We start from the raw sequence: 21,289 nt of genomic DNA on the forward strand, positions 1-21,289 counted from the left end.
CTACTCCTGAATAAAAGCTATATGTCACTTTAAATTTGCAAAACATACATGTGTGATATTAGTACCAATGGTTGTGGTCTGGTTTAGCAGAGGACCTGAGGGCAATTGATCCTTCACCTGGTTGTACCTTGGGCAAATGCTCTATCATTTATCAGGTGGTGGTGAAGCCTCTAGATTTTCCCAGATTTTGGTGGCCCTTCCCAAGAATTCTTTCTGTCTCTGTGGTTTTGATAAAAACTATGTAACAGGGTGACCAACCAAATGGACAATTTTGATATTTTCATATTTACAGCATGCAAAAGCAACATTTACCAAAATTTTAAAATATGTGAAAATGACATTTTCATAATATATTTACAAAATAACAACCACCAAAAAGATGCATAACAATACACCTCTGTTATTATTAGAATGTTATGTAGTAAAGAGTAAAATTTAACAAACAAAATAAAATCTGGATATTTGGCATCAATTCCAGATTTTATGGAATACATGTAGCAAGAAAATTATTTTTTGTTTTAGAAAATTCTGCAAAGTTTGTCGCCCTGGTGCAATAACCCTACTTTCAAGACCCAGCAATTTTCTGCAGTTTAGTTCCCCTCCCTGGATTTTTTGTCCAGTCATTTCTTTTTCACTTCACCTGACCTCAAAACAAATGCATATTCCCCTAAGGATAGTAGTCTGGTCCGAACATCCCAACAGCCAATGGGTTGGCCTAAAATTCTCCCATTGAGTCCTCCTTCCTGTTCTGATCACATGACTCTAACTTCCTTCTTTTTCGTTTGCTCTCAAAACAGAAAATACCTCAAGTTTTCTCCATTTTCATCTCTGGAGCTATACCGATGCAGAGATGTGATACAGTATGATACAGATTATCTTACAGAGTTACAATACAGTATGATACAGATTATCTTACAGAGATGTGATACAGTATGATACAGATTATCTTACAGAGTTACAATACATCGCCCATGAATGTTTAGTGCACATAGTACCAACTTTTTATTTAACCACAAACTCGCCCGACCTGGTTATTTTACCCAACTTGAATTGATCTCACATTAATTCTGTTGGATGTTCAAAACTGCATGTATTTTTGGTGGATAGAAAGGGATTAGGGAACGATTGAATGAATGTTTGTGTGTAAAATGTACAGATTTCATTTGTCATTCTCTTGAGTGGTTGCCATACTACTAGACGGACAACAGCAGCTGAAGACTAATTGTGTTGCCTGGTGAAATGTCATCACAGGAGAAAATTGACAACTGTAAACAATGTTTTATTAATTAAGTGAAGTATGGTATGATAACAATCTTCATTTGTTACAAAATGAAAGTGGAGACTAGTGTATGTCCATAGAATCTGAAAAGAAGCATTTGCATTCCAGTGTACATACAGGAGTTTGTATTGTTTAGAGCACATTTATTTATTAATCATCAACTATTGGATGTCCATATTTTTATATACAGATACTTCCTTTTGTGACACCCAATAGCTGATAGCTGTTTTTGTGTGTGTGTGTGTGTGTGTGGGGGGGGGGGGGGGGGTCATTAAACATTAATTCATTATACTGGATGTCCAGCTTTTGGTAATTTTGATATATTCCTGCTACATTTTTATACACCCGTCTATGATGGGTCGTATTATGATATGGCGTTGTCCATCCGTCCGTCTGTTAACTTTTTCTTGTCCGGACCATATCTTACATAGAGATGCATACAGGATTATCAAACCTTACATGTAGGAACAACATGGGATGGTGGTGTGTTGCATACTTCAGGCCTCCCAGATCTCCTATATTTTTTATAAGATCCTATAAAACTCCTGTATTGAGATTCATTTCCTATATTTCCTATATTTGACTCAATTGCTTTGCCAAAATGCTGATGAATGAATTATATTCGCAGTGAAAAGCAGCCAGCCTGTCAGAAATTCAGAAAATGCTTTGAATGTGCACCAACTTTCATATTATCCTGTATACCGGCATGGACTGCTGGCAAGCCTTGGTATATATTTGTTCAGGGTTGAAAATTAACATGAAACCCATGGTTTCCAGCAGGGCCAGTTGAAGAAAAATCTTACTGGCCCTTCTCAAATTCAACTACCCCTCCAATTTAACTGCACAGCCAAAATGTTCTTTGTTGAATAATAACCATGTATAATAATAACCATGTATATAGTCTATTTGCGTCGAAAGGAAACCGATGAATTGGCATGTAACTTCAAAACCAATAAAGTTAAAATTCATATTAGAAACATATTATTAAGTTTTAAACTCATACCAACCCAAATCACATTTAAAGAGAGAAAAAAAAAAAATAGTCCAGTATAAATAAAAGTTACTTTAAAAGTTACCATTAAATGATACAGATTAAATATAATTTTTAATACAGGGATACAAAAAAAAAGCTACAACAGCCAAGGTATGCAGCTTCACTTGCATTGTCTCTAAAGTAATCGATAATGCAATACAAAGAGACTAAAGGTAGAACTGTGTGGGTTTTAGTATATTAGTCTGGGAATGACAGTCTTCTTTGTGCACCTGTGAGAGGTGGTTCAATATGGAGATCTCTCCAGTAAAGGATCTCCTTAGGAGTGGCTGTCATCCTAAAGACGATGCATTAGATAAAGATTCATGGAATCATCCACTATTTTGCCAAATACCCAATCGACTACATTGTGTAGAGATATGGCCCTGATCTCGTATTACGGTTTTTGTCTTCAGATTACGTTGGATTTATCCTATGCAGTTTTATAAATATATATTGTTTTTATTTACACTAAATGTTTTACCCCCAAAAACGTTATTTCATTTCATTGTTAGTGTGAGTTAAAAGTACATGTTAAAATTTGATTTTGTCCCAGAATAATATACCTGTAAGCTAATTAAATACGATTAATACATTGAATAATGTCAAAAAGTAGGTCTACTAAATAATTATGGCATATCCAGTCCATTAGTTCGACAACTTCAAAAAAAAAAAAAAAGACATGATGTGTTTGCAATACGTTTTGAGCTATATTGTTTTAAAGCCTTGGACCAAAATCTCAGAAGCTGAGGCTGAGTCAGGCGTTGTCAAAATATAGAACATGTTCTATATTGTTGTCTTTTGCTAGATCTGTAGTTCGCACCAGCACAATAGCAGTGTTTTGTCACATTCAATTCAATTTCAGTGCGTTAAATTTTTCACCTGGGACCGGCCTCGGTGGCGTCGTGGCAGGCCATCGGTCTACAGGCTGGTAGGTACTGGGTTCGGATCCCAGTAGAGGCATGGGATTTTTAATCGACTCCAAACCCCGAGTGAGTGCTCCGCAAGGCTCAATGGGTAGGTGTAAACCACTTGCACCGACCAGTGATCCATAACTGGTTCAACAAAGGCCATGGTTAGTGCTATCCTGCCTGTGGGAAGCACAAATAAAAGATCCCTTGCTGCCTGTCGTAAAAAGAGTTGCCTATGTGGCGACAGCGGGTTTCCTCTAAAACCAGTGTCAGAATGACCATATGTTTGACGTCCAATAGCCGATGATAAGATAAAAAATCAATGTGCTCTAGTGGCGTTGTTAAATAAAACAAACTTTTTTACTTTTTTTCACCTTGTACCATATTCGCCACTCTAAAATCAATGGTTGCCCAATGGACTACCTTTGTGAAATTCATAGTCGCCCATAGCCAATAAATGTCGCTACGGGCAACCGGGCGACTGCTAATTTTCAACCCCGTTTGTTGAGGTAGTAGATGGTATCTTGTGTACATATCCAATTTGCCCATCAAGCGAACGCTTTGCCACTGGGATGTCCCACCATTGTGTACACATAGGAAGACTACATGCTATACGCAAGGGATCTTTTATGTGCATATACCATGGCCTTGGATATATCAGTCGTGGTGCACTAGCTGAAACAGAAATAGCCCCACTGACTGGGATCGATCTCAGGCCGACTGCTTTACCACTGGGGTGTCCCACCATTGTGTACACATAGGAAGACCGTACATGCTATACGCAAGGGATCTTTTATGTGCATATACCATGGCCTTGGAATCTGGATATATCAGTCGTGGTGCACTAGCTGAAACAGAAATAGTCCCACTGACTGGGATCGATCCCAGACAGACCGCAGATCAAGCGACCGCTTTACCACTGGGATGTCCCACCATTGTGTACACATAGGAAGACCGTACATGCTATACGCAAGGGATCTTTTATGTGCATATACCATGGCCTTGGATATAGCAGTCGTGGTGCACTAGCTGAAACAGAAATAGCCCCACTGACTGGGATCGATCTCAGGCCGACTGCTTTACCACTGGGGTGTCCCACCATTGTGTACACATAGGAAGACATTACATGCTATACTCTCCATGTGCTGCTGTTTATAACAAAGCTCAAAATTCATTTTGTGGAATGTGGAAGCAAAGCTAAAAAGTGAGAAGCAATTTTAGAAATTAGTCTTAAAAAATCGGATTCCTAATTAAACTTGAAGTATAACTTTTTATACATGCAATAAATTATATTAATATATCTGGAATAGTGGCAAAAAGTAAGATGGAAAACAAAAGCTACTTGGGTTGGATTTGATGTCTGCTCCCTTCAAATTTCGAGCTTTGTTTTTATAATAATAAAACAAAATGAACAAAATGTGCTTTTTGACGATTTTGCTTTATTTTACGACACATTCATAAAATGCAAAATATTAGCTCAAGGACATAAATAGATAAATGTTAGCACTTTTGTCTGTTTACAAAAAAGGTCAGGCAGAAAATGGACAAACTAACTAACTAACCCTGTGAACTCCAAAAATATATTCAAACAAAAATACAAAAAATCACACTTTTAGTTAGAGAATATTACAGTTGGTTCCTTCTCTTTTGGTTGAATTTCTATTTGCTCTACATGAAATTAGTACAAAAACACTAAAAACAACAAAAAACAAAACAATGGTTACTCGTGGCATTAGCTACCTAATGCTAAATGGTTTTGCTTCGTTAAATGTAATGTGTCAACACAGAGATAGTAAATGAGAATCTTAAAATAAGATTCAAACGTGTAGTAAACGAGGTTCTAGTAATTGGCATCTCAAAATATTTTAGAACATTTAAGCAAACTTGAAGTCATAACAATTTGAAATTATTTCATCAAAATGTTATATTTTTTAAATGTTTAATTAAATGCTTTATATTATGCATACAAGGTGTCTGTCATATTACCAATAAAAGGCAGGTGATTAATAATTCTTGACTACTTGACCAATGGGAATTCAACCAAATGGGAAGATCCTGTAGTAGCATTGTTTCTCTCAATTTAGCAAACTTAAAATATCGCACCACAAATACATGCCCATTATTAATAATATACACTGTATGTTGTACATATAGTTCACAAAATTGATTAAGAATGGCAAATGTGCAAAAAGCTATTTTGTTTTAATAAAATCTACAGAACAAATTAGATTCAGTTCATAAAATTGATTTAACCAGATTGCAATAAAACAAATTTGTGAGGGAAAGAAACGTATAGGAAAAAATGGTTTTTAGTTTCTCTTTATCAGGCCTTTGAAAATTGCGAGGGCGATAGTTTCGTTCGCGCAAGTATTGTTTGAATTTGTTTTGGCGTAACCCATAAATGGTTTATGCAAATTTTCAATTCTTAGAGGCCTGCTTTATTACTACACCTCATCATCTCTTAGAAGAAAAAGAATCCCCATGTTTGGCTTGGGAAATTGAAATTGGGCTCCAAGATCTATCAAAGATAAATTCAGATAAGGAGTAAGGCCAAGAACTTTAGGTTTGAAGTCACTTCTACTAAATTTGTTAGTTCTCTCCCTCATCTCAGTGGGTCTTTGGCAGGGGACATGACAATTTCTTTCTGGGACACTTGAGTGTCCCAATACAAAAAAATACCCACCCCTACCCACCCCAGCCCTTAAAGGGGCATTGGTGGAATATTAATACCAACCCCTACATCTTGAGTAAAATGCTAACACACCCTATTATACAGAAATACTAAAAAGCCTTGGTCAAAGTAGCAGTAAAGTGTTAGTACAGCCCACATTTGACTGTACTTACGTATTGAATATACTATTTACTTACCTGCAGTATACCACTTGTCTAGGTTATTTAGCTGTAAAGATGTTCATACAGTACAAATTCTACAGTATGATACTCGAGCACTGAAAACATGTGTCTAGATTACTTAGCTGTGAAGGTGTTAATACAGTACAAATTCTACAGTACGATACTCGAGCACTGAAAACATGTGTCTAGATTACTTAGCTGTGAAGGTGTTAATACAGTACAAATTCTACAGTACGATACTCGAGCACTGAAAACGTGTCTAGATTACTTAGCTGTGAAGGTGTTAATACAGTACAAATTCTACAGTACATGTGCACTGAAAACATGTATGTAGGGTATTTAGCTGTGAAGGTGTTAATACAGTACACACTCGACAGTACTGAAGACACTAATGACTTGATCGTGAAAGTGTAAATAGTCCACACAACACTACTGGAAACACCAATCTATCTACTTGACCGTCAGTGCTGGCTTTCTCATGAAGAGAGAAGAGAAGTCGGTCAGACTTGGTTTCGGTGACAACCCTAAAAGGATTGCAAGCCTTGTAGCAAAGGAAGTTGCTTTGCTCACTTGACGTTCTTCATCTGGCATCACCTATAAATGGTAAGAAAAAACCCTTAAATTAATATAACTTTAAAAAGCTGAAGTATGGTCCTTAAATTAATACCATAGGCCTTATGGTCTGTAAAACACTAGAGAATTTTACTGAAAAACTAAAGTGCCAAAAATACTTTGTAAAAGTGACATCTTCCTAATGACATCTGTCCAGGGTGTTCCAAATGTTGACACGATCAATAGATACTAATAAGAAACTAGTGCTGCAAAAATAAAAAAAGGGGAGCCAGTCTCTGGTCAGACTAAAGTTCCAGAATTGATGCGCAATGCAGTTTTTTTCTTCTTCTTTTTTTTTTTTTCCAATTTTTTTTTTTTAAAGCATGGACTGCACAGAAAAGGTTGGTATACATGTATTTGATACTGAAATAATGGGCATATTTAAATTGAAATCAGAATGCACGTCCTAGTTCATGCGCAATGGCATTTTGTCTCCAAATGTGGTTTTACAAGACGAGCCTGGCAAAAATCGACATCATACCACGAGAAAAAAGTTGACGCGCGAGGGTATAAATCGATATACACACTGACCAGAGACCAGAATATATATTTTGTTTGGCCGTAATACAATCTGAACTATTGTTTCCAAGGTAACGACTATAACTTACACGATCGACCCGGTGTTTGTGAATTAGACCATCTTTTCCAACATGAAACACAGAAAAACCATCATGCCACCTTCAAACAGAAAAGACATTTAAATAGTTAAAGTAACTGTACAATAAATAGAGCAAGCCAAATTTCAAAGGTCAATAATAAAAAAAAAATTAAATGAACTTTGATACAAGTGTAAAACAAAAAAGGACTAACAGGGATATTTCAACTTTGTTTCCATCAAATATCTTTTGCTGATTACAGACAGAAGCATCCCCTGCCAATAAACTCTGTTACTGTAATAAACAACAGCCACAATGTGCATCTCACATATATTCTGGTGGGAAACACCATAAAATACTAATTATTACTTTATGCCTGGTTGGTCTGCAACAATTTGTTTTCTCTTTGCATATACATGTATTTCATTTAAATCAATAAACAATATTTTGTAGGGTGGTGGGTATACAACCCCCACCCCATATGGTCAATTCTGGAACAGCCCTTAAACCTGTCAGTTCAAACAATCATGATGACATAAAATCATCCCCACCCCACCCAGCATTACCCAATCCTCCACTAAAGCTAAAAAGGATGTCAAACATCTGGCAATTTTTGACATGTAATCTCAGAGGAAACCATTAGCAGCAGGGGATCTTTTATATGCATATTCCCACAAACAAGACAGCACATACCATGACATTTGGTAATTTTGACATATTATATAGTCTTAGAGAGGAAACCTCTACATTTTTCCATTAGTAGCAAGGGATCTTTTATATGCACCATCCCACACAGAGGATAGCACATACCACAACCTTTGATAAACCAACCGTGGTGTGCAGCACTGGCTGGAATGAGAAATGGCAACAAAACAAATGAAGTTTGTTTTGTTTAACGACACCACTAAAACACATTGATTAATTAATCATCGGCTATTGGAAGTCAAACATTTTGTAATTCTGACTCGTAGTCATCAGAGGAAACCTGCTACATTTTTTCTAATGCAGCAAGGGATCTTTGATATGCACTTTCCCACAGACAGGAAAGCACATACCACGACCTTTGTCTAGCAAAACAAATAAAGAGTATGAAGCTTACACATCGTCATTTTCCTTTCCCTTTGAAAAGAGGTTTCTCCCGATGAAAAGGCTTCGGAGCTGTGGGATGCCACTGATTCTCCAGCGCACCCGGACAGTGCCGTCCTCAGTGTGTATTGTGATCTTCAGAATATGCATGTTGACACGGGTGTACTTCAACAGAGCCAGAAAGCGTATCTTGTTCAATTCACTGGCATAAGCAGTAACGCCACTGGAAACAACAAACACATTTAATAACACACTTAAATCAGGTTAAGAGCTGACAAAAAGAGGAATGAAGGAAGAAAATGGTTTATTTAATGTCGCACTCAACACATTTTATTTACGGTTATATGGCGTCGGACATATGGTTAAGGACCACACAGATATTGAGGGAGGAAACCCGCTGTCGCCAATTCATGGGCTACTCTTTTCGATTAGCAGCATGGGATCTTTTATATGCACCATCCCATAAACAGGATACCACATACCACGGCTTTTGATGTACCAGTCGTGGTGCACTGGCTGAAACGAGAAATAGCCCAATGGGACCACTGACTGGGATCGATCCCAAACCGACCGCGCATCAAGCGAGCGCTTTACCACTGGGCTATGTCTCACCCTGACAAAAAGAGTTTATCAAATTACAAAACACCTGTCCAAACAAAATATGAAAAATTTGCACTAAAATATATGTAATTTGTATCAAAAATAAATTATGAACCGTTCTTTTAAAAAGTGCACCATCATGCCACCTCTTGATCATATATGCCACCTTCTTCACAAACTTTGATTTACCCTCATGGCATCTATCACAATATGTATACATACCAAATTTTTTTTTCAAAGAATAAATAACTGAACCTTTTTCTATTACTTCATAGTTAAATACATCAATACACAAATATACTCAGGTTACTGAGGGTAAATACATGGAAGTAATCTGATGATGAAACAGGTTTTTGGAGACTTGGTAAATAATGACTACACCCACATGTCAAACAGTAGATTATCAAGGTGTTGTGAAGACATACATCCAGATGTAAAAAAGATAATGATGACTGAACAGTCACAAGTAAACAATGTAGTTCCACATATAAAGAAATAAAGCATGCAAATAGCAAATATACAGTCCAACCTGCGTTAAGCAGCCACCAATTACTAGAGTATTAAAAATGGCCTTTTAAAGGCAGGTGGTTGCTTTATACCATATAAGATGATTTTGGTAAATACAAATCATTTGGCCTCTTAACACAAGTGGCTGCTAGAGCAGGTTTTACTGTATTATCAATGTAAATATAAATATATACTTTTTTCTTTTTCTTTTTTAAAAAATTTAACAACGCACTCAACACATTTTATTTATGATTAAATGACATTAGACATATGGTTAAGGACCACACAAATATTGAGAGAAGAAACCTTCTTTTTGATTAGCAGCAACGGATCTTTTATATGCACCATCCCACAGACAGGGTAGTATATACCACGGCCTTTGATATACCAGTCGTGGTGCACTGGCTGGAACGAGAAATTGCCCAATGGGCCCACCGACGGGGATCAATCCCAGACTGACCGTTCATCGAGCGAGTGCTTTACCACTGGGCTATGGTCCCTCCCTATAAATATATATGTAGGAAGTTAGGAATAACATCAGAAGAAAAACAAAAACAACATCTGTTTAGCAACACATCAGAACATTTCAGACTGGATATTCAGTGGTTATTGCAACATTATAGGCCTAAAGCGAGAAACATACCTGATGTCATACAGGTTACTTATACAAAACAGGAAATGAATTTTTCATATGTACTTTCACACAGACAGATAGTATTATACACTATAATAATTTAAGGGTGTATACTACCAAATCAAATCCCATAGATGACAATAGTAACATATGTGGCTAAAACTCCTAACTGCTGCGTATCAATCAACATAAATGCCATGGATATAAATACTACCACCCCTCACACTTAAAGTGAATCAGAAAAAATTGGGGGTCAAGCTGCTCATTTCTGAGATAACGGGTAGCGTCTATGACTACCCTAGTTCCGCACAAAATTCGAGTACTTTTTTTCACAGGTACCCCATACATGTTTCAAGCACAAGGCTACTTGACACATTGGTACTAGATGAAATAAAATTGCATTTTTGTTTTTTACCCAGATGAAACTATTATTTTTTACAACCAACACACTCATATTTATAACCAATAACAGGACTTGTGGTGTTCACTTCTCTGTCAAAAGTTGGGTGCACCTCCAACATTGACCCAGCCGGAAGTTATTTGGTTTAATACTACCTTAAGGGTGCTGAATGGTACAAAAGTTTGTTTTGTTTAACAACACCACTAGAGCACATTTATTTATTAATCATCGGTTACTGGATGTCAAACATTGTCATAGTCATAGAGAGGAAACCCGCTAAATTTTTCCATTAGTAGCAAGGGATCTTTTATATGCACCATCCCACAGACAGGATAGCACATACCACCACCTTTAATATACCAGTCGTGGTGCACTAGCTGGAATGAGAAATAGCCCGATGGGCCCACTGATGGGGATCGATCCTAGACCGACCGCATATCAAGCGTGCACTTTACCACTGGGCTACGTCCCGCCCCCTGAATGGTACAAAGCCTCTCCCCCAAAAATCCAAACAAAAAACATTGGTCCTCTAGCTGTGGGGTAAATCCTAAGAACTATGATACCTCAAGGAAAGGCTTTATCACTAAACTACAAAATGTGGCACGTTTCATCTCTAAGACTAAATGACAAAATGTTTGACATCCAATCTCCGATGATTAATAAATCAGTGTGCTCTAGAGGTGTTGTTAAACAAAACAAACTTTAACTTTAGACATGGGGGGGGGGGGGGGGGGGGGGGGGGGGACGGGACTTCTTTTTAAAAAAAATTCCCACTGCCCCCTTTCCTTCTCTTATTTGACTTCTATCTCATTTCTTCCCGATCTGGCGGCTCCTTCTATCTTCAACTTCTTTCGCTGTCCACTTCCACATCCCAGTCCTTGTCTATTCAACTTCGACATGTGCTTGTCCCTTGTGGCTATCCGTGCCATTTCCCCATCAGCTTTTAACTGTGGGCTTAGTCTGACCAATTTGGAGAGTGTTCAGTAGTTACTTCTGGCATTGTTAAGAGGCACATGTAACCACCTATTATACTACCCTACTACAGATGGTAGTTAGTGCAGTTGGTTAAACCAGCTTTATTAGTGGCAAAGGACGAGGATGCCAGGTTAGTATAGGGAAGTACACAGAGACTACTGCAGCCGTGGAGGATGTTAAGACAGGTAGGTGATGGTGTGAACAGCTCAGAAGACAGAGTTGGAGAAAACTGACAGACAGGGTTGAAACAGATTGAAATTGTGGGAGAGATTGGAAAGTTTTTTTTATATTAAGATAATGAGAATAATACAAAAATAATACATACTGGACAATTTTGTTTTTTCCCCAATAATTGTTCTCAAAAATGATGTCTTTATGACAGGAGCGAAAATCCAGCTTAAGTCGAAAGAACTGTGGCAACTGCAAAAAAAAACAAAACAAAAAAACACATTAAGTCTTTTTTTTCTCATTCTGTGTCTCAGTGAACATGCTGCAACAAAACCCCAAATGACCCACTACACTGATGAAATTAGGGAAGTTAAAATTTTAAAATACTTAATATACTTTAAATAGACCTAAAAAAAGAAAAAAGAGAATATGATTTGGACTTTTATGCCATACACTGTAGTGCTTTATGTCGAAAATAATTTGAGGGTACGTAATAAAAACAAAATAGGCCATAAGTTAAAATTTTAAAATACTTAATAAGTTAATATATTTTAAATAGACCTAAAAAAATAAAAAAGGGAGTATGATTTCGATTTTTATAACATGCACTATAATGCTTTTTGCCAAAAAATTATTTGAGGGTACACAATAAAAACAAAATAGGCCATAAGTGACCTACAAAGTGGTTCCGTGTTAGAATGTTTTAAAAGTGAACACTGCATTCCATGAATTTTGACAAATTTTAAACAGTGCTCAATTCTCTTACTATAATCTATATAAATACCATAAAAATATATCCATTAACTTCCAACACTTTAGGGTATGTAATTTTAACCCCCATACCCTCTGGCAGAAACCCTGACCATAATTAATGACCATGAACAAACTGAGACAATTTCAAAATGATATTATGCGAAACAAAGCAAATGATGATAACAGAATCATATATATAATATTTACTGGTATTAATCAGAAGTAATAAAAGTAAAACTTACATAGTTAACAAAATAGTCATGCACAACTCGTAGCTGTTCTTCAGAAGGTCCAGGACTTTTGTCCGATTTCTTGGTCTTAGACTCATCGGTTTTGCTAGCACTGCCATCACAAAACACAACACCTTCTTCAAAGCTGGCAAGTCCCACGGAATAACTATTGCTTCTTCTCAACAACGCGTCACCAATATAGTGAATGTCATGTCTTGTAACGCTGTTTGTCGATTCACGCCTGAGAACTTCGTTATAGAAAATATCATCACTAGTGGGTTGAATGGGTTTGAAAATGTCATCCAGTATATCACATGCAGTACCCATCTTCTGATACTCTGAAGAGAAAAGTAGTTTCTGAACATCAAGCAGAGACATGGGCCAAACAGCAGCATTCTTCTTCTGCATCTGAGAATCACAGTGATGGGCGTCATGGCAACAGTGACCGCTGTGAGTGGGAGTACAGTCAGAAAGTCTAACGCACCGGTATTCCGAACACTTGTCAATGTCAGTATTATCCGAGAAGTTTAAATGCATGCTTCTCATGTACATGTGAGTGTCTCGCAAGTGACATATATTCTGTGTTCCACCATGGCAGATGTCACTCTGGAAATGGAAAAAAAATATGTTAAAATTTAAACAGCATTGAAAACAATCAGGGTGGGATTTAGCTCAGTCGGTTGAGTGCTCGCTTGAGGTGCTTGCATCGCTGGATCAAACCACCTCGGGGGAACCATTCAACTGATTGGGTTTTTCTCGTTCCAACCAGTGTTCCACAACTGGTCAAAGGCTGTGGTACGCACTTTCCTGTCTGCATTAGGAAAAATGTAGTGTTTCCTCTGATGACTATGTGTCAGAATTACCAAATGTTTGACATCCAATAACCGATGATTAATTAATCAATGTGCTCTAGTGGTGTTGTTAAACAAAACAAACATTTAACTTTGAAAACAATCCATCTTCAATCAAACATATTTGTGACATAAATCTCCTTAACAAGTTGAACTCATTTTGCAATATATTTAGATGAAGAAAAATGATACTCTCATGAAAACATTCAGAAGAGGAGAATCAGGTGGAGATGTGTGGGGGGGGGGGTGGGGGGGGGGGGGGGGGAAAGGGAGAGAGAGCTTACTTGGCGCTGAAAACATTTACTTTTGGGGGGTTTTACTATGCAAATTGTATACTGGATGCCAAAAAAAACTATACACTTACAATTTTTTTTACATTAATTCTTGCAATAGAAAAAAAATCTTAAGATTGATAATATAAAATCAGATTTCATTAACAAACAAACCACTTTACAAAATTTCTTTTCATTTTCAAAATAAAACAAATGGTAACAAATCTTAACGAATCGTAATCCCCAGTCGGAAATTGTATATGGAGAGAGTCAAGTGTCTTTAAAATAATTAAAATAATAATGTATTTGTCCACTGTTAGATGTCGCTGTATGAAATTTGCTAGTAAGTTTTGCTGTTCACGTCCCACAATGTTTTGCAATGCAGGCAGGGTATGGGGTTGTTGGTTATGTCTCACCATTCTGCATACTGTGTGTACACTGATTTGAATCTCCAAATGAACTGAAGTGTCTTTGCATTGAATTTGATTGAGCTTAGCCATTTAACACTTAAATATCCAATATGATTTTCAAGTTTCTTCAGTGGCTACTATTCAGTATGAAGTAGCCACTTTGCATACTTTAATTTAATTGTACCTGTGCTTTTTATGTCCAGCCCATGAAAGCCTGACTGATTGCAACTTTTGTTAGGTGATCATATTTAAAGAATTTGTCTAATTATTTTAGAAAATTATAGCATTTTAAAAGGTTTAAATAGTTTCTTTTGGCGTTCACCATATATATAATATATACTGATGGAAAGAAAGAAAGGATCACACAGATAGCAACAAGAAATAATGACTGCATCAAAAATCAATTCATATTGTCAGAAGTTGACTGGGAACATATAGACAGCTCATTCAACACTACAGACATTCAATCCCACATTACAACTTGGTATAAAATACAGACATTACTATGCTAGTAGTGAATTAAATTTGGTCTACAATTCGATGTGTTCCCTTATTTCTTTCTATATATACTGAACAAAATAAGAAACTTCCGCTAATTTTGCTTGAACATAACTTGATGAAAACAAACTGGGGGAATAATTGTTATATATGCGTTTAAAGAGTGTTCCATGATGCATCGTTTGGTGCAAAAATCATGGCCATAGGTTAACAGAAACTGGGAGAAATTTTGACCAAGTGTGGTAGGGGTTAAAAAAAAAAAACCCACTTAATAACGGGTATGACCACGTCTTGAATTGACCACTGCAGTGCATCGCAGGCGCACAGAATTGACTAAAGTGTTGATTTCTGCCTGTGGAATATTGTTCCATTCCTGAATGAGCGCTTGACGAAGTTTGTTGACGTTAGCGGGTGGGTTGGGACGACGCCTCAATCGTCTGTCCAGACTATCCCAGACATGCTCGATGGGGTTGAGATCAGGACTTTTAGCGGGACAGTCATCAATGAAATCAATGTTATTTGTCCTAAGAAAATTTACAGTGTCTCTAGCTGTATGAGAGGTGGCATTATCATGCTGAAATATCGAGATGTTGGCGTTGTTATGGAACAGAGGAATGACATGATGAGCGAGAATGTCATCGCGGTAACGTTGAGCATTTAAATTGCCATCAACGACAACTAGTGGTGAACGATAACCATGGGCAATGGCACAAACCCCACCCCTGAAACGATCTCGTTCAAGAACACAACAGTCAGCATAGCATTCAATTATCCTACGGTAGACGCGTACCCTCCCATCACCACGTTGTAAAGAAAATCTGGATTCATCCGAAAAAAGAACGGTATTCCAGTGTCGCCGTATCCAACGAGTGTGTACACGTGCCCAATTAAGACGATTTAGACGATGACGTTGCGTTAAAACGCATCCGACGTAAGGTCGTGCATGTAAACCGTTCTCCCGCAGACGATTACGAACAGTTTGCCCACTGATTCGGTTATTATGAAGTCCAGGTGTGTTAGCAGCAGTAGCAGTGGCAGTTTGGAATCGATTGCGCAAATGCGTGTTCATGGTATAGCGGTCTTGACCACGCGTTGTAACATGCGGACGTCCACGACGTAGCATGTCGCTGGTGCTTCCTGTCGTTCGAAATCTAATGCGAAGATTTCGTATCGCTCGACTAGAACTCCAAATAAAACTAGAGCAAAATGACCCGACATAGAGGTAACTTGACCCAGGATAAATCAACTCTGGCGAATTGGTCATAAGGGCTAAACAATCTATTACCCACCGCCAATTCACATATCAATGCCAGATCGAGAGCTCAACTCCAATGTAAAAGTCTATTAGGCTGAATTATTTATATAGTTTCTACAACTGCACCATAACTACTGTTAACAGTTGATATGGGCACAAGTAGGAATTTTTCCACAAAGTAGCAAAACATATTATGACACAATAAAGTATATTTACATGGGTCAAACGTAATAACGGCACTGATGGCAATTGCCGTCACTGAAATATAAATCTGACGTAGGTCAGGAGCATGACTAGTTACAGTATTGTTACAGAAACTTTCACCTATGCCTCAGAAGACCTTGTTGATGTCAACGCTACATTGCGGCGGGGATCATTGCCGTACATAAGGTGTGACTGATGGCATTTTGTGAGAGCTAAATGTATAAATCTGGGTGTGGGGAAGCTGAACTCTTACTGACAGGAGAGACCATGAATGGGGGAGGGGGAGAGCAAACCGGACTTCGAGAAATGACAGTTTTGGGTTCACCTTGAATTATTCAGGCCATTGATGATTGAGCTACATCTATTTTTTTTTATTGGCGAGGGGGTACGGGGGAGAGGGGACATTAAGTATTACATATAGGTTAGTTTCATTCGTTGCACTGAATAAATAATTTGAAAATTAAAAAAAAACCCCACAAAAATAGTGTGGAAAGTGCATGGTGCACCTGCTTAACATGTTTAACATACCTCGGTCAGATCTTCACTTGACAAACGCTGACAGTTCTTGTCAAGATTGTGCTCGCCGTGAACTTGCGCTGCATACGGCATCAATCGTAATTTCAGCAATCTCAACAAATTATTATTCGAAATGCGAACGTGCAATGCCATGATTCCTTAGAAAATAGAGTTGTCTCACAAATGACAGTTCCCCCTCAAGCTCTCACCCCACAACCGCTAATTAACCGGAAGTACTTTTGATCTAAAATACACACCCCTACTTTGCATAGTACCAAAGAAGAGAGTACCGTTACAAAGTTCGACGTGCACCGAATATTTACGGAGTAAAAGCAGCTGTGGGTGTGATTGGTAGTAATATGTGACATTGACTATTTGTGCAAATACTACTATCCATTGACAATAAATAAATACACTTTTATTTGTTATACAGTTGTTATGCAGTATATACCAGAGGTTGAAACTAATGCGGGGTACCCCCAAAAATGGAACTGCAATTTTCAGCAAAAATGACGGTTGCTATTAAAAACATAAATTAAATCTCTTAAATGATACGTGACCCCCCATTTTCTTGCAGCTAGATTAGATGTGAGGTGCCACACTTTCTATTGCTGTACTTCCTGGGTGTGTTGAAACGCTGCTTATATCAGTTTTATTAGTAAACGTTAACATTATCGGCAATAGGAATTGATTTGGTCTAATGGAACCTCAAGCTCTCACCCCCACAAGGTTGCATAGTACCAAAGAAGAGAGTACCGTGTCAAAGTTCGACGTGCACCTCAAATATTTACGGAGTAAAAGCAGCTGTGGGTGTGATTGGTAGTAATATGTGACATTGACTATTTGTGCAAATACTATTATCCATTGACAATAAATAAATACACTTTTATTTGTTATACAGTTGTTATGCAGTATATACCAGAGGTTGAAACTAATGCGGGGTACCCCCAAAAATGGAACTGCAATTTTCAGCAAAAATGACGGTTGCTATTAAAAACATAAATTAAATCTCTTATATGATACGTGACCTCCCATTTTCTTGCAGCTAGATTAGATGTGAGGTGCCACACTTTCTATTGCTGTACTTCCTGGGTGTGTTGAAACGCTGCTTATATCAGTTTTATTAGTAAACGTTAACATTATCGGCAATAGGAATTGATTTGGTCTAATGGAACCTATAGCATATATTCACTATATTATCATTATTTTATATTGTATGTCATTTACTGTTATTTGACAGTCATAATTGCTTAATTAGGGTACACTCAGGCATGGGAGTTCATAATGACCTTGACCTTGGCATTAATTTACTGTGCACTGCTGAGAATAGAGTTTGAAAAAAAAGTCTGCGCTGACCAATTGGAGATTTTGGCCCATATTTTTTACTTAAAATATTTTAAAGCTTATTTATCCAAGGTGATGGACATGTCATATAACACTAATCTTATTTAGGATAATAAGTCTAGGCAAGATGAAATAAGCTATTAGTAATAATTTATTTTTAGTTAAAAAATAATGTTAGCTGATATTAGGTTAAGCTTTTAGATCTCCATCAACGATGTGTATTTGAATGCAATTGGCTCTGGAATGACTATATTTCAATAACCTGATTTCTGCTGTAATTTTAACATACTTTTTAGGTTGGTGAATTATGTTTTAGGCAAATATGGGAGTTTTTACAATTGTTTTTGTGAGTTTGGCAAAAACATTAAAATCTACAGAAGTGGGTTCTGTGTAGCCATTTTGCATTCTCTTCTTTATTTGTACACAAATATAAGCTTGGTAATGATAGCTTTAGGTCAGTTCATTAAATCTTGTCCATATATTCAGTGAGTTTTCTATAGTAAAGGGTATTTGAAGTATATACCAAGTACAAGAGCAATTTTGACACATTTGTTAATCTACCTAGGAGTGTGTTAGTATTATCTTCCACTATTACCACACTTGTAAAGCTATATTTTCCAGTATTACTATGTAAATGATGTGTTACATTACAGATTGTAGTAATGCATATGATATAAATATTATATTCAGTTAAAACAGAAAATAATTAAAGAAAAATGACTTTCGCACTCTTTTGATGGATTGAATGTGCTTTTTTTTATGACAAATAAAAAATAAAGATGTAAAACCCTAATGATAACTCTAGATATGATACATGTCTGTAAGCACCAATCACTGGAGATTATTAATAAAATATCAACAGATATATTGGTAGCTGTCAGTGGATTTAATAATGCATATATAAAAACCAACTAGGCTGATGGGTTTGAAAATATTGCATTCAGTGACTTGACATCCAAGCATAGTCCATACCTTGGGTGTTTACCCCACCATGATGTGTACCACATTAATTTACTACTATTTGTGGATGCAGTGGTGTTCATTTCAGATACCACATGTAATATGCTTTTTTTCTAGTGAAGTTCTTATCATATGCCCATTAAAGTCTTTCAAAACACAGGGTCACTGCAATAAATGAGTTTTACGGTAATTATTTATTGGAAATGAGAGACTCTGACTATGCATCCACACACTACATATACAACTAAGCATACACAACCAACCCATAGTATGTATCTTCAAGAGTAGTATTTTTATTTATTATTTGTTTTAAATATGATACATTGCATTTGTATACAACTTTGCATAACACTGATGCTTCCTGAGGTGTACATTAAATCAGGTTGCACTGTAGGAACAACACTTTCAATTATGTTGTCACATCATATCAGAACACAGAAGATCCTGATAGTCATGAAAACACCCAATTGGACACTTTTTGAAAAATATATTTTGTTGACATAGGTTGCATAGTACCAAAGAAGAGAGTACCGTGTCAAAGTTCGAAGTGCACCTCAAATATTTACGGAGTAAAAGCAGCTGTGGGTGTGATTGGTAGTAATATGTGACATTGACTATTTGTGCAAATACTATTATCCACTGACAATAAATAAATACACTTTTATTGGTTATACAGTTGTTATGCAGTATATACCAGAGGTTGAAACTAATGCGGGGTACCCCCAAAAATGGAACTGCAATTTTCAGCAAAAATGACGGTTGCTATTAAAAACATAAATTAAATCTCTCATATGATACGTGACCTCCCATTTTCTTGCAGCTAGATTAGATGTGAGGTGCCACACTTTCTATTGCTGTACTTCCTGGGTGTGTTGAAACGCTGCTTATATCAGTTTTATTAGTAAACGTTAACATTATCGGCAATAGGAATTGATTTGGTCTAATGGAACCTATAGCATATATTCACTATATTATCATTATTTTATATTGTATGTCATTTACTGTTATTTGACAGTCATAATTGCTTAATTAGGGTACACTCAGGCATGGGAGTTCATAATGACCTTGACCTTGGCATTAATTTACTGTGCACTGCTGAGAATAGAGTTTGAAAAAAAAGTCTGCGCTGACCAATTGGAGATTTTGGCCCATATTTTTTTACTTAAAATATTTTAAAGCTTATTTATCCAAGGTGATGGACATGTCATATAACACTAATCTTATTTAGGATAATAAGTCTAGGCAAGATGAAATAAGCTATTAGTAATAATTTATTTTTAGTTAAAAAATAATGTTAGCTGATATTAGGTTAAGCTTTTAGATCTCCATCAACGATGTGTATTTGAATGCAATTGGCTCTGGAATGACTATATTTCAATAACCTGATTTCTGCTGTAATTTTAACATACTTTTTAGGTTGGTGAATTATGTTTTAGGCAAATATGGGAGTTTTTACAATTGTTTTTGTGAGTTTGGCAAAAACATTAAAATCTACAGAAGTGGGTTCTGTGTAGCCATTTTGCATTCTCTTCTTTATTTGTACACAAATATAAGCTTGGTAATGATAGCTTTAGGTCAGTTCATTAAATCTTGTCCATATATTCAGTGAGTTTTCTATAGTAAAGGGTATTTGAAGTATATACCAAGTACAAGAGCAATTTTGACACATTTGTTAATCTACCTAGGAGTGTGTTAGTATTATCTTCCACTATTACCACACTTGTAAAGCTATATTTTCCAGTATTACTATGTAAATGATGTGTTACATTACAGATTGTAGTAATGCATATGATATAAATATTATATTCAGTTAAAACAGAAAATAATTAAAGAAAAATGACTTTCGCACTCTTTTGATGGATTGAATGTGCTTTTTTTTTATGACAAATAAAAAATAAAGATGTAAAACCCTAATGATAACTCTAGATATGATACATGTCTGTAAGCACCAATCACTGGAGATTATTAATAAAATATCAACAGATATATTGGTAGCTGTCAGTGGATTTAATAATGCATATATAAAAACCAACTAGGCTGATGGGTTTGAAAATATTGCATTCAGTGACTTGACATCCAAGCATAGTCCATACCTTGGGTGTTTACCCCACCATGATGTGTACCACATTAATTTACTACTATTTGTGGATGCAGTGGTGTTCATTTCAGATACCACATGTAATATGCTTTTTTTCTAGTGAAGTTCTTATCATATGCCCATTAAAGTCTTTCAAAACACAGGGTCACTGCAATAAATGAGTTTTACAGTAATTATTTATTGGAAATGAGAGACTCTGACTATGCATCCACACACTACATATACAACTAAGCATACACAACCAACC

General features: G+C 36.5%; 1 protein-coding gene across 1 annotated transcript; it reads right to left on the bottom strand.

Moving 5' to 3' along the window:
• Positions 1-4,639: 4,639 nt before the first annotated feature.
• Positions 4,640-16,874, bottom strand: LOC121383149. Its single transcript, XM_041512977.1, has 6 exons — positions 16,653-16,874; positions 12,647-13,240; positions 11,809-11,903; positions 8,381-8,590; positions 7,294-7,363; positions 4,640-6,667 (listed from the first exon to the last, which is right to left on the bottom strand). Exons 1-6 carry the CDS (start codon positions 16,791-16,793, stop codon positions 6,524-6,526), a joined length of 1,254 nt encoding a protein of 417 aa, XP_041368911.1. The 5' UTR covers positions 16,794-16,874; the 3' UTR covers positions 4,640-6,523.
• Between the last annotated feature and the right edge of the window lie 4,415 nt (positions 16,875-21,289).

Source organism: Gigantopelta aegis, chromosome 10 (assembly GCF_016097555.1).
Source record: "Gigantopelta aegis isolate Gae_Host chromosome 10, Gae_host_genome, whole genome shotgun sequence".
NCBI classification, from domain to species: Eukaryota; Metazoa; Mollusca; class Gastropoda; order Neomphalida; family Peltospiridae; genus Gigantopelta; species Gigantopelta aegis.